General features: G+C 47.7%; 1 protein-coding gene across 3 annotated transcripts in view; it reads right to left on the minus strand.

Annotated features, from left to right (window-relative positions):
* ARSG (arylsulfatase G) overlaps nucleotides 1-11,657 on the minus strand; it is an 88,033-nt gene that overhangs the window by 59,572 nt on the left and 16,804 nt on the right. For all 3 annotated transcript variants that reach the window (XR_003092526.1, XM_025196254.1, XM_025196252.1), the window contains exons 3-4: nucleotides 6,819-6,971; nucleotides 652-1,523 (exon numbers count right to left, since the gene is read on the minus strand). Coding sequence is in view for 2 of the 3 variants with exons in the window: in XM_025196254.1 (XP_025052039.1) it covers nucleotides 652-878 (227 nt within the window). In the remaining variant the exon portion in view is untranslated. The remainder of the gene's footprint in view (nucleotides 1-651; nucleotides 1,524-6,818; nucleotides 6,972-11,657) is intronic.

Raw genomic sequence — 11,657 nt, forward strand, 5'->3', positions numbered from 1 at the left:
TTAAAACTGATGTCAACAGATGCCCCCCGCCCATGCTGTGCCATCCCACTTTGCTGTGTGTGTGGGGAGGGGGGTGTGGGTCAGGGTCCTGCAGAGTGATACTCCACCTTCGGAGCACCTGAAAGGACCCTGCACAGAGATGTCAGGAGCTGGACTCTGTGTACATGGACCCTGCGAGCCAGTAGACAGTGGAAAAGGGTAGCAGGGGTTTCTGAACCACCCAGCGGTGTTTCTAGCCTCCACATTCTCCCTTTCCCTCTACCCTCCTTGCCCATTTCTCCACCTCCATTGCCTTCCTCCTCTCACACCTTCCTATGAACCTCTCCCACCCCCCCACACTGTCTCCCTCTTTCCCCATCTCCTTGCCCGCTCCTCCCTTAGACTCCCCTCCAAAAGTCTTTCGGAAGCAGAAGCTACATCTCTAGGAATACACATCGGATATAAGTGATGCACATGATTTTCGGGGGCCTCTGCATCACGGTCAGTTTGAGCACGGAGAGTGCAGAGCACGGCTCTAGTGTGGATCTCAGACCAGGTACAATGGGACTAGTTATCGTAACAAAGTCTCAGTGCAAACCTGTGTTGTTTTACTCTTGGGTATCTGCCAAGTAAATGGAAGCCCCAAAGCAGACGGGGAGGTTGAAGGCTTACCTCATTCCTTCAGAAGCCAACTTATCCAAGTGAGGAGTATCCTCTGTTTCAGCCCAGTTGGCTCCAAGGTCCCCCCATCCAATATCATCTGCCAAAATGATTACAAAATTCGGTTTTTCATAACCTGTTCTCTTTTCTCCCAGAAAAGGATTGGAGAGATGATAGACAAGCCCAGTCAAGCAGCCAGCCAAAAGCAGCAGCGCTTTGAGGAACAGAGGGTCCATCATGCTTCTAGGAAAATGCCTCTTAAAATACTTGCATATGAATTAGTGTTCCTGCTCGATGCTTGTTAAGAGCTCCCTTCATTGTGATTCACATATTTAGCACCACTCATGACATCTCTGCTATTCTGCAAAGAAGTACGTTTTGCCTCTTCAGATAGTGCTCAAGAGTTATAACACATCAGCCAGCATTAATTTGGGATCGCTGGGCTACCAGCTGTGCCATAATCTGTCCTTTCTTTTCCAGTTGCAAACAGATGGCATGCTTCACCTCCACCCAGCTGAAGGATGAAACAGCAGTCTCTCAAACACTGATGCCTAGTGATTGTTGTTCTTTGCACATTTGCAGTTAACAGGATAACATTGTCTCAATGAGAAGATTACTTGATTTTCCCAAGTGTTTCTACAGCTTCTTTATCCTGGCTATGAGCTGTCAGAATCGAATCCACACTTTAGAAACTGCATAGGACCCAATCCTGGATGCCTGGAATTTAAGAGTTCGTATGTTCACAATGGAAATTTCTCCTTGGCTTCCCAAATGTTGTCCATGTCTTTAAAGAAGAAACACGGGTTGTAGTCGAGTCAGCAAACGTTCAGCGGCTCCTTGAATTCCACATGAGGGAAAACCTTCATATTACAGCACATTGTCCTCTGCAAGAAAAAACAAGAGACAATTAAAACCAGAAAGAGATTTCTTAGCCCCTACCCTGGTGAGCATAGGAACTGGTTTTCTATGCACGTTTCCTTTGCGTTGCATACAGAACTCATCAAATTGAAAGTTGCTCTAACTCACCAAATGGAAATAAAAGCCGTGCTTATTTCCCCTAACCGCCACATATCAAACATAGGAATTCTGAGTATAAATACAGCCAAGGATGACTTCTTTCTTTGCACTTAAATGCTGAAGGTCATGCTAAATGACACTAGAAAGGTAATTTTGCCTAGATTTGCAATGTGATCTTAGCTCTGACCTATCAACACTAGATCATGAGATGTTACTGATCTCCACTGAGGACAACACACAAGAATACACACAAGGATTTGTGTGTCAACTTGCTTACAAACATTAAGCTACATTACTGAAATGAAGTTTGTAAATTTAACTTTATTCTCATTGACCCATTCCTCAGTGTAGGCCCCACGGTGACACGTTTACTCAGGCAAAACAACATTTTACAACATGAACGGTCTTGTGAAAAATCAAAGGAACTACCCATGAAGTCCACTTCTAATAAGGGAATCAGAAACTGGACCCCAGAAACCACCACTAAGCACAGCAATGATCAGGGACAACTGGGCTGGTCAGGCAAGGGCGAAGCAATTTTGCTCATATATTCTCGCTGGAGTCAAATGCACTTGCCTAGTTGTAGCTGAGGACAGGACTCCTATAACCATGTGGGTAAGAAAGCAAATAAGGAAGAACTAAGACAATACATGCCCACAGGTCTGACAACAAGAGCTGATCTGAGAGGCATTCAGAAGAATAATATCTTCACTAGAACGTTAAGAATTAACTAACTAACGAACCAAGATTCACACACACAAAAAAGAAGCTTGAATAATAGCTTGAATGTTGTGAGACAGGAAGAACCAACGTTGATGACTGTAGAAGGAAGCGGATACAATTTACAGGGCGTTGGTCTATTTATACAATGCCATCAGCAGGAGCCTAATCTACAAGGACAACGAGAATCATATCAGAGGGTACGGCACATGAGTGGGCAAAGACCTGCCTTGAATATTGAACAGGCTAACTATTGTAAGTATGAGCAGCTTGGAGCGGAGGGCGCAGGCTAGCTGAGTCCAGCTAGGACCAGTATTGTGACAGATGTTTCCAGTTGTGTATCAATGACCTTGAGAAAAGAATGTGCAGCTGATGATACAAAGCTTGCGGGTCAGTCAACCCAACTGAGGAGAGCAGGAGCATTCGGAGTGACCCAGATAAACTGAGAAGATGAGTAAATAAAGGAATAATCAAAAACAAAGGAGACAGTGAGGTGCGGGGAGAAAGAAGAAAAAACACAACGAGCACCATCTGTAGGCCAAGCACTTGGCAGCTGCCATAGGCCATAATTCATAATCTCCCATTCAAATCCATTATTAAATTAAAAAACCTTAGGGTTTCAGAGCTGCAGCTCCTTTTAAGGATCCTAACCGAGCACAATAATAATTCATAAAAAATACATAACACTTAATAATTAACAACCTGGAGCCATTATTTAAAAGCTTTTGCCTGAGGATTTCAAAACTTTTCACAGACGTTAATTAACTGAGCATGGGAGGTAGAGAAAGGGCTCACAGACGGCAGAGCTGGAACAGAGGGAGGTCAAAGATCTCTCTGTGACTCGAGAGCAAGTCAGTGGCCAAGACGGGAGGAGAAGGCAGCAGTCCTGACTTCCACGCTCATGTTCAAACCACTATAACCACAGCCACTGCCTGCCTCATGCATTACACCTCAAAAGAGCCCAAATCAGCTAGATAAAAAAACCATTCCCATCCAATCTATTTCCTAACATCATTCCCATTGGGAAGAGGCTGCCTTGTGAGGCTGAACTCCTTTAGAGGTGCAACAGTAGCAGTAATAGTTTAAAATGACTAGGGCCTGGGCATGTCATGTTCATTAATGCACCGTAATGATGGCACATTAAGTTTAGTATCTGCAAATTAATGGTTTTTAGGTGACGCTAATGCACAGTAGATTAATTCTGCGTGTTAGCACGGTTTTGGCCAGCCACACTAATGCGCAGTAGAATTAGTCCACTGCGACGTTAGTGTCCCGTGTAGACGCGCCCCCTGGGGGCTGCTTTGGGTCCACATGGAGTGAGGTGGCAGTTCCCTTCCAGTCACTAATGACAGGTTGGAGTCCACCATGCAAAGAACAAGTGATGCCCTCCTCCAGATCCTGACCTCATTTGCACTGGTGTAAACGCAGGGTAAATCTACTCACTTGGGTAGAGTGGCCCTGGGCTGCCGTCAGTGTAACAGAGACCACAGTTCTGCCTCTTAACTCATCTGAAGGGCTAAAGATCACATAGGCAAAGAGACTCAGCTCCCCTAGCACCTGTGGGTCTTCCTGAAGGTGTTACCAGCGGTAGCACATTGGCAGGATAACGCTGAGGGAAGTTAGCATCCATGCTGCCCATGATACACCTGATCTGCGGGTAGGAGTGACCGCTCCAAAGCACTAAGCCGATCACCTTCTGTGCAGCTCGTAGCATTAGGTGTAACAAGGCCCTGAGATCCCAGCATTTCCAAGGCCGCAATCTGGGGTATGCAGAGAAGTATCTTAGGGGATGGCTCTGGAAGGGAAAAGGGCCAGGAAGACTCACAGAGGAGTACTTTGAAGAATAAGCAAGGTAAGGAGGTGTCAAAGGTATGTGCAGGATGCAAAGGATCAGGGAGAGAGAAGCGTATATGGATTTAGGGCAGGGAAGCAGGCAAAGATCAGCAGGGCCCCTGAATCAACCACAGCATCTCATCCCTACCCACTCTAAACTGCTGCAGCCAGGCAACGCTCTCCCACTCCACAAAGCAGCACCGCAGATTTCCACCATCAGACACCTTTACTGGCTTCTGAACAACTCCTGCCTCCCGGCCTTCTGCATGCCATAGGGTCTACTGAGTATCAGTTCAATATGGTTATATCCTCTCTCATGGCACGAGCTCTTACCTGATGCACTGGGTAGTTTGGATGGTATTTTCCATCCGGGTCCCGATCCTGATGCTCACTCACTGCAAAAGGATCCCAGTTGCCCACACAGGTCATATTCACTTCAATGAGCACACAGGTCTGCCCTCGGGGGGGCAATGGGGCTCCAGTGTCTACCTACCCAAAGTGCCTTGTGGGATTGGGATCCTAGTGTCCTCCTGCTGTGCAGATCTCTGTGCACAGAGCCTCTGGGGCAAACACGCTCCTGTCTTCTCACACAAAGAGGGCAGCAGTTTGCAAGCAAAGTGGCATTTAGTGTCAGGAAATGGAGCCTAAGCCATGGTTCAGAGCAATAACCAGCAAAAATGTTCCCCTTCTGTGCTCCAAGGGTGCAAAACAGGTGGCTGCACTCTCCGCTTGCAGTGCCCAAGCAAGGTATCACTTTTTAAATGTAAATATGAAAAATAAACCCTGCTGCTTGGATACTGTCTGCTAATAAAGGACTCGTGTATTTGCCTGGCAAGTCTGATCTGGCGCCAGTGATGTACCATAATAACATGCTGCCACACCTCTGCCATGCCAAACTAACCAATCAATCGGATATCAGAGAGTCAGCCTGGATGTTTGGCAGAGTTTCTATTCATTTTGCGGAGGCAAGTGGGTAGAACATGACTAACAGAAACAATCCACACCATCTTCAAAGGACATTGTCTTCCCTTGAATTTGAAAAAGGGGAAGTCATTTGAGGCCTACGTTTGTGCGGTGGGGTCTGACAAAATATCTCGATTCTCAGAGCCCTCAAAAGCCAAAATGCAGAATAAGGTCCCCAGAAACCTCCCCAAGACAACACAGCAGATCACTTATGTCAAGTTCTCCTTTCCCAGTCTGTGACAGTCATCCTGAACAAGTCCTCTAGATCCAAACTTAGCAAAGCACTTAAGCCCATGCACTTTGCATTGTCTTTAGTGGGACACAAGCAGAGAAACCTAAGACACAGAAGTGGAAGGGGTCTCTTCAGTCACTGAGTCTAGTTCCCTGCAATTGCAGCAACTACGTCATATCATCTCCTTGATAAATGTGTCAAAGCAATTTGCATGTGCTTAAGATCCTTTAATATGAGTGAACTTAAGCCAGGCATTGCTGATTGGGGCCTCAGCTGCAAAAACAGTTCTTCAGGATCAGAGGGACGAGTCATCCATTCACAAAGCTTTGTTGCGCTCAGCTTATGGTGGCAACGGTACAACTGCAACCTGGGAAAGCCACCTGGAAAAACTCCTTCAAATATTTCAGTCTCCAAGGAATGAAACTTAGCTCCCTTCAAACAAGGCCAGGGCAGAAAGGAAACAGTTTGCATTTCAATGAGCCTGCTGCCAGAAACACAACGGGCAGATCAGACCCATGGGCCTATGTCCAATTAAAGCCACATCCCTTATGTAGGGTATTTCCAGCGCGCAGAAAATGCTGTTTCACGGCGTCTCAAAAACAGTGGACTTTACATATCATCACATAAATGGGTCCAAGACAGCTCTCAGAGTACCACGGTCACAATGGGTTATGGTTGGCATCCTCCCTCTTGCTAGAGCTAGACTCTGCCTTTATCCTGAAACCTTAGCCTGGACTCCCTGCTCAGCCACCCGCTCTTACAGCTTCACCTGCAGAATATCCGTTCCAATCCTTTGGCTCTCTTTCCTCAGGAAGTCTTGGCTTTTTAGGTTCCTGATAACTGATAAAAAACAACCTGGCTCAATGCCGGCTTCAGTCAACAAACTAGCCCTGCTTTTCCATTCAGGTTTCCCCTACTTTTGCATTCGTCTTAAAATTACTTGCCACTCTGACACCAGCAAGTAAAAGATGCGCTCACTAAAACATCAGGGGCTGGGCTGTACCCTCGGTACTGCTAGTGACACTGCACTGATGCTACTACACTAGCAAGAATGATACTTATTCATGCAAATGTTACCATAGGGTCCTAAAATTTGGTATTCATTTAGCTCAGTGTCACTGCAATCTGCAACCGCAACTTCATTGAATTCTGGGTGTGACAGCTGGCAGAATCGAGACAGGGCTGTCTTCATATGGTTGAACTTGCTTAATGTGGTACAACTGATACAACAGCATACCATCCTGTGCAGGTTTGCATAATATCCAAAAGCTGGGTATTGTCACACAAGGGAAGTGACTGGGCAGCTGCCATCCGAACAAGCTGAGTGTATGCCTTAAGCAGCTGCGGAGCTTGGGTGCTACCGCACAATTCAGAGACAGGGCAGAGGGCCTTAAGGTGGGAATTATGAGCACACCTCTATCCAGCATCCTACAGCTTCTGTTAGGAGAGACCAATACTATTCATGAAGCAGTCATCTGCACAGTGCTACTTGCTGGTAAATCAGTGGTTCTCAACCCGTGGTCTGCATGAGGCGCAATCAGCACATTGCTACGGCTCATGTGGCAACCTGTTAAAAAAAAAAAAAAGGAACAACATTTGACAGTGTAGAAATGAGAGGTACTACAGAATATTGATCTGTCTTGCATTACTGTCAGATAATGGATACAAAGCATTTTTAAATGGATATGCAGGTAGTTGTGTGGGTGCGGCCCGCATAACACATTGGGAGCTGCAAGCATAGTCCACTGTGGCAAAGAGGTTGAAAACCGCTGCACTAAATGAACACTTGGCTGCTACAAAATCATATTCTCCCCCTTACCGATGGAGGCTTTTTTGTGATGTGACTAATTAATGGGCATGGTAAAGCAAATCTAGGCAGGACGGGGATGGAGGGAGGGGAAAGCAGTAAAATGTGTGCTTTATCTTTTCCTTGCACTGTACCTCAAAGACACCTGCAGTAGTTTACTGCGGGGAGTCTGAGTCTTTGGGCTGCTATGAGCTCATGTCTTCACACTTCCAGGCTGGCCTTGAGAAAGGGGCCAGCAGCCAGAACCGTCACCGGCAAGGTCACCCCTTTGAAGTTTTTCCCTCCTCTGTCAGCCAGAGAAGAATGTGCCCATTTCTTAGCACATGGAGAGTCTTACTAAGCGAGTCCCTGATGTCACCCCTGAAAACCTAAACGATGCCACATCCCCACTGCTGAAACCCTGAGCAGCATCCATGGCTGCAGAGCACATGAAGCAGCAGCCCCAGAGAGGGCTGGAACCAGAGGGGTCCGGGGTACTCCCATCAACTGCAAACTCCCATCATAAATGAAGCAAAGCCTCTCTAGATGCCCTGATTGCAGGGAAAGCCTCTAACGTGCGCAGAAGGTAACTCATGCTAAAGCCGCAAACAATAGTGTAAACCGCGCTGTCCAGCCCAATGAGGTGGTAATTGAGATGGTGAGTTATGATAACTTAATTTTTAACGCCGCTAATTATTTCACTGCTGATCAAAGCGTGTAAGAAAGGGAGGGTGGGTCATATGTCAATCTGCACCAGCTTCTGGGAGTGGCAGCTCCTGGGGTGTGCCAGGACCTGCTGATAACCAGCCGTTTTTATTTTCAAATTGACCTTGCACCATTTCGTGTTGTGCTTTGATGAAGCCATTGCAAAGGGCAGTTGACGCCTGGTGGAAAAATCTGTGTCGGTGCTAATTTACGTCCTGTCCCTGTCTGGGCCTTGCCTGCCCTTGACTGGCAGAGCTACAAGTCAACACGGCTCCCAGTAGGGAGACAGCTAATTCCAGCACACGAGTTTTCCTGCCAGTGTTGCTTCAACTTTCTCCATGCAAAATAAATCACGCCAATAAATGAGCTTTTTTTTTTTTTACCCATATAAATGTCTCTAACCTGGGGCTCTTGCCAGCATAGCATAGCTTTATCAGTGAAGGGATAGGTTTTTTTCCACCTTCCTAAATGACATCTGTGACAGACAACTGTTCAAGGGTCAGGAGAACAGACCTAACATCTGATGTGTCTGAAGCACCAAAGTAGGGCATGAAGTACCGACCTGAAACACCACTAGGAAGACTAGTGTTCCTAGTGACTAGGAAGAAGTGGTCCCCCCTGTGGGGTTACAACCAGCGGTCCCCGACAAGAGCATTGAGGCACAGGGCAGGGTGGGATGAGTCAGTGAAGCTGCTCTACCATAAAAACCATTTCCAGTCAACCCTCCTTTCCTTCCAACTCCATCCCACGATATAGCGGGTGCAGAAGCCTGCTCCCTCCGAGGCTCCTGCAGAACAACCTTCTTCCTCGCCCACTCTGCAGCTACAAATACCGTTTCCCATCCCTGGGGATGTTTCTTTACTCCATGAAGTGTGGCCAGTTTGCATGCACAGCGCCACACAACATTTAAAAAGCCTTATCTGCAAGAGAACTGTCAGAAAAAGCAACTGGTGAGCCAGAAAGAGGGAGGCAGATGTGCAAGGGAAAAGAGGGAAGGAGAAATGGGCAAGCATGGCAAAGAAAGGCACAACCACCCAGGACTCTTAATATGCCCAAAGGAAAAGTTTCAATCCTATATTCTTCCTTTTTTCTTTTATACAAAGGACATGTGCCATCTCCTTTCTCCATGATCTATTTATGCCATAAATCTCTTCTGAGCCCTCATAACCATTTGCATTGCAACCAACAGGGAGCATGGCAATTTCAGGGAGAGGATGGGGCAAGGATTATGTAAAGGGGCCAGTGTGACCCATTAAGGCCAGAGAAGACGGTGTGCCAGGCTGTTTACCCCATGCCATGTGCCCAAGGAGGCAGATTGCTTGAAATAGGACAACTGCTAGGAGAACAAAAGGAGGATTCCCAGGAGTTTGTCTCAGACCAAGAAGAGATGAAGACCACTGCTCTGGAAGCCTTGTAGAGAGAGAACGATAAAGCTCCCTTCTCTTCCATCTGGTTCAGGTAGATATTTGGGGTGATTAGACTCACCTGAAGAAGGGATAAAAGCAACTGGGCAGGTGACCTGAAAAGAAGTGACCTGGTGTCCTTGCCTTTATACAAGAGGACTGGCCATTGCAGGCTCCTAAGCCAAGGAGCAGAGGCAGCAGTGTGGGGTGAGGGAGTCCTGGGTTGGGGAAGTCAGGGGAGAAAACAACCAGTCCTAGAAAAGGAGGGAGCTTGCTTGACCTGTGCCCCCGGACCCATAGGGAAAGGGACAAGTGGGTAGAAGAGCTTTTCTTGGGGAAACAGATTGAGGACAGTAGGCCCTGAAGAGGGGAGAAGGCTGGTTTCAAACTCTGAAGTGGGAGTGTGCATCCTCCGAGAGCCAGGAGACAAACTGCAGCAGGCGACCCCCCGAGTCGTCCAGTGAACTCGGGAATATGCCCCGAGATGTCGAGTGAAACGAATAGCTCTGCCTGGTGATGTCCAGCAGGAGTCTTGCCTCACCTGTCAGCTGGAAGTTTACAGGAGTTGCATTAGAGGTGCCCACAAGTGTCAAAGTAAGTTCAGGCAGAAATGGTCTTCCAGGAGTTTGTGGCCGGCCATTACTCCTGGTTTTCCCCACGGGTGCCCTGGGGAACGGTTGCTCACCGAGCCCCTGACATACTCCCCTCGTGTAGCATTAAGCTGCTACCAGGTCCCCTCTCAGCCTTCTTTTCCCCAGGCTGAAGAGTCCCAGGTCCCTCAGCCTTTCCTTGTATGGCTTGCTGTGCAAGTCTCTGATCATACGGGACTCTCTCAAGCTTTTCCACGTCCTTGTTAAAGTGCAACACCCAGAACTGGACACAGTCCTCCAGCTGCGGTCTCACCAATGTAGAGCTATAAACAAGAAATCCCTTTAAAATCCGCTGACTTCCATTCAAATTAAGGGAACTATTTTTGCGTTTGTGCGTTTTATCAGAATGGCAATGTGGCAAGCGTCCCCACGTCCAGGAGAGCAAAGCAGAGCGGGTTTTAGGCACAGGCTGAACCAGGTGCAAGTGTCCACAGTGCACAAGCACAGGAGGGCAAGTGTCGAGAGTGCACAAGTCCAGGAGGGCAAAGGAAACAGGGTTTTAGATGCCTTTTAAAATCTGTCGGCACTTTCAAATTAAGGCAACTATTTCTGCGCTCAGGCTTTTTTATCAGCATGGCAACGTGGCAAGTGTCCACAGCGCACAAGTCCAGGAGGGCAAAGAAAACAGAGTTTTAGGCACCCTTTAAAATCTGTTGAGTCCCATTCAAATTAAGGCACCTACTTCTGCACTCAGGCTTTTTCATCAGCATGGCAATGTGGCAAGCGCCAAGAGTGCACAAGCACAGGAGGGCAAAGAAAACAGGCTTTTAGACACCCTTTAAAAACTGCTGACTCCCATTTAAATGAAGGCACCTATTTTTGTGTTTGGGCTTTTTTATCAGCAGGCAGCGTGGCAAGTGTCCCAAGTCCAGGAGAGCAAAGCAGAGCGAGTTTTAGGCACAGGCTGAACCAGGTGCAAGTGTCCACAGTGCACAAGCACAGGAGGGCAAAGACAACAGGCGTTCAGGCACCCTGTAAAATCTGTTGATTCTCATTCAAATTAAGGCAACTATTTCTGCACTTGGGCTTTTTATCAGCATGGCAATGTGGCAAGTGTCCACAGTGCACAAGTCCAGGATGGCAAAGGAAACAGGGTTTTAGGCACCCTTTAAAATCTGTCAAGTCACATTCAAATGCAGGCAGCTATTTCTGTGTTCGGGCTTTTTATCAGCACGGCAGCCTGGCAAGTGTCGAGAGTGCACAAGCACAGGAGGGCAAGTGTCGAGAGTGCACAAGTCCAGGGGGGCAAAGGAAACAGGGTTTTAGATGCCTTTTAAAATCTGTCAGCACTTTCAAATGAATGCAACTATTTCTGCGCTCAGGCTTTTTTCCAGCATGGCTGATAAAGTCCAGGATGGCAAAGGAAACAGGGCTTTAGGCACCCTTTTACTCTCATTCAAATTAAGTCAACTATTTCTGTGCTCAGGCTTTTTTATCAGCATGGCAACGTGGCAAGTGTCCACAGCGCACAAGTCCAGGAGGGCAAAGGAAACAGGGTTTTAGACCCCCTTTTACTCTCATTCAAATTAAGGCAACTATTTCTGCACTTGGGTTTTTTTTATCAGCATGGCAAGTGTCGAGGGTGCACCCGTCCGGGAGGGCGAAGAAGACGGGGGTACGATGTCGAGCCCCCCTGGCGCGCTGGGGCCGGGCGTGCACACGTGCGGGGCGGCGCGGGCCCCGCTCCTCCCCCGGCGGGCGGGCGGGCG

The sequence above is a fragment of the Alligator sinensis genome, unplaced genomic scaffold (assembly GCF_000455745.1).
Source record: "Alligator sinensis unplaced genomic scaffold, ASM45574v1 scaffold282_2, whole genome shotgun sequence".
NCBI lineage: Eukaryota > Metazoa > Chordata > Crocodylia > Alligatoridae > Alligator > Alligator sinensis.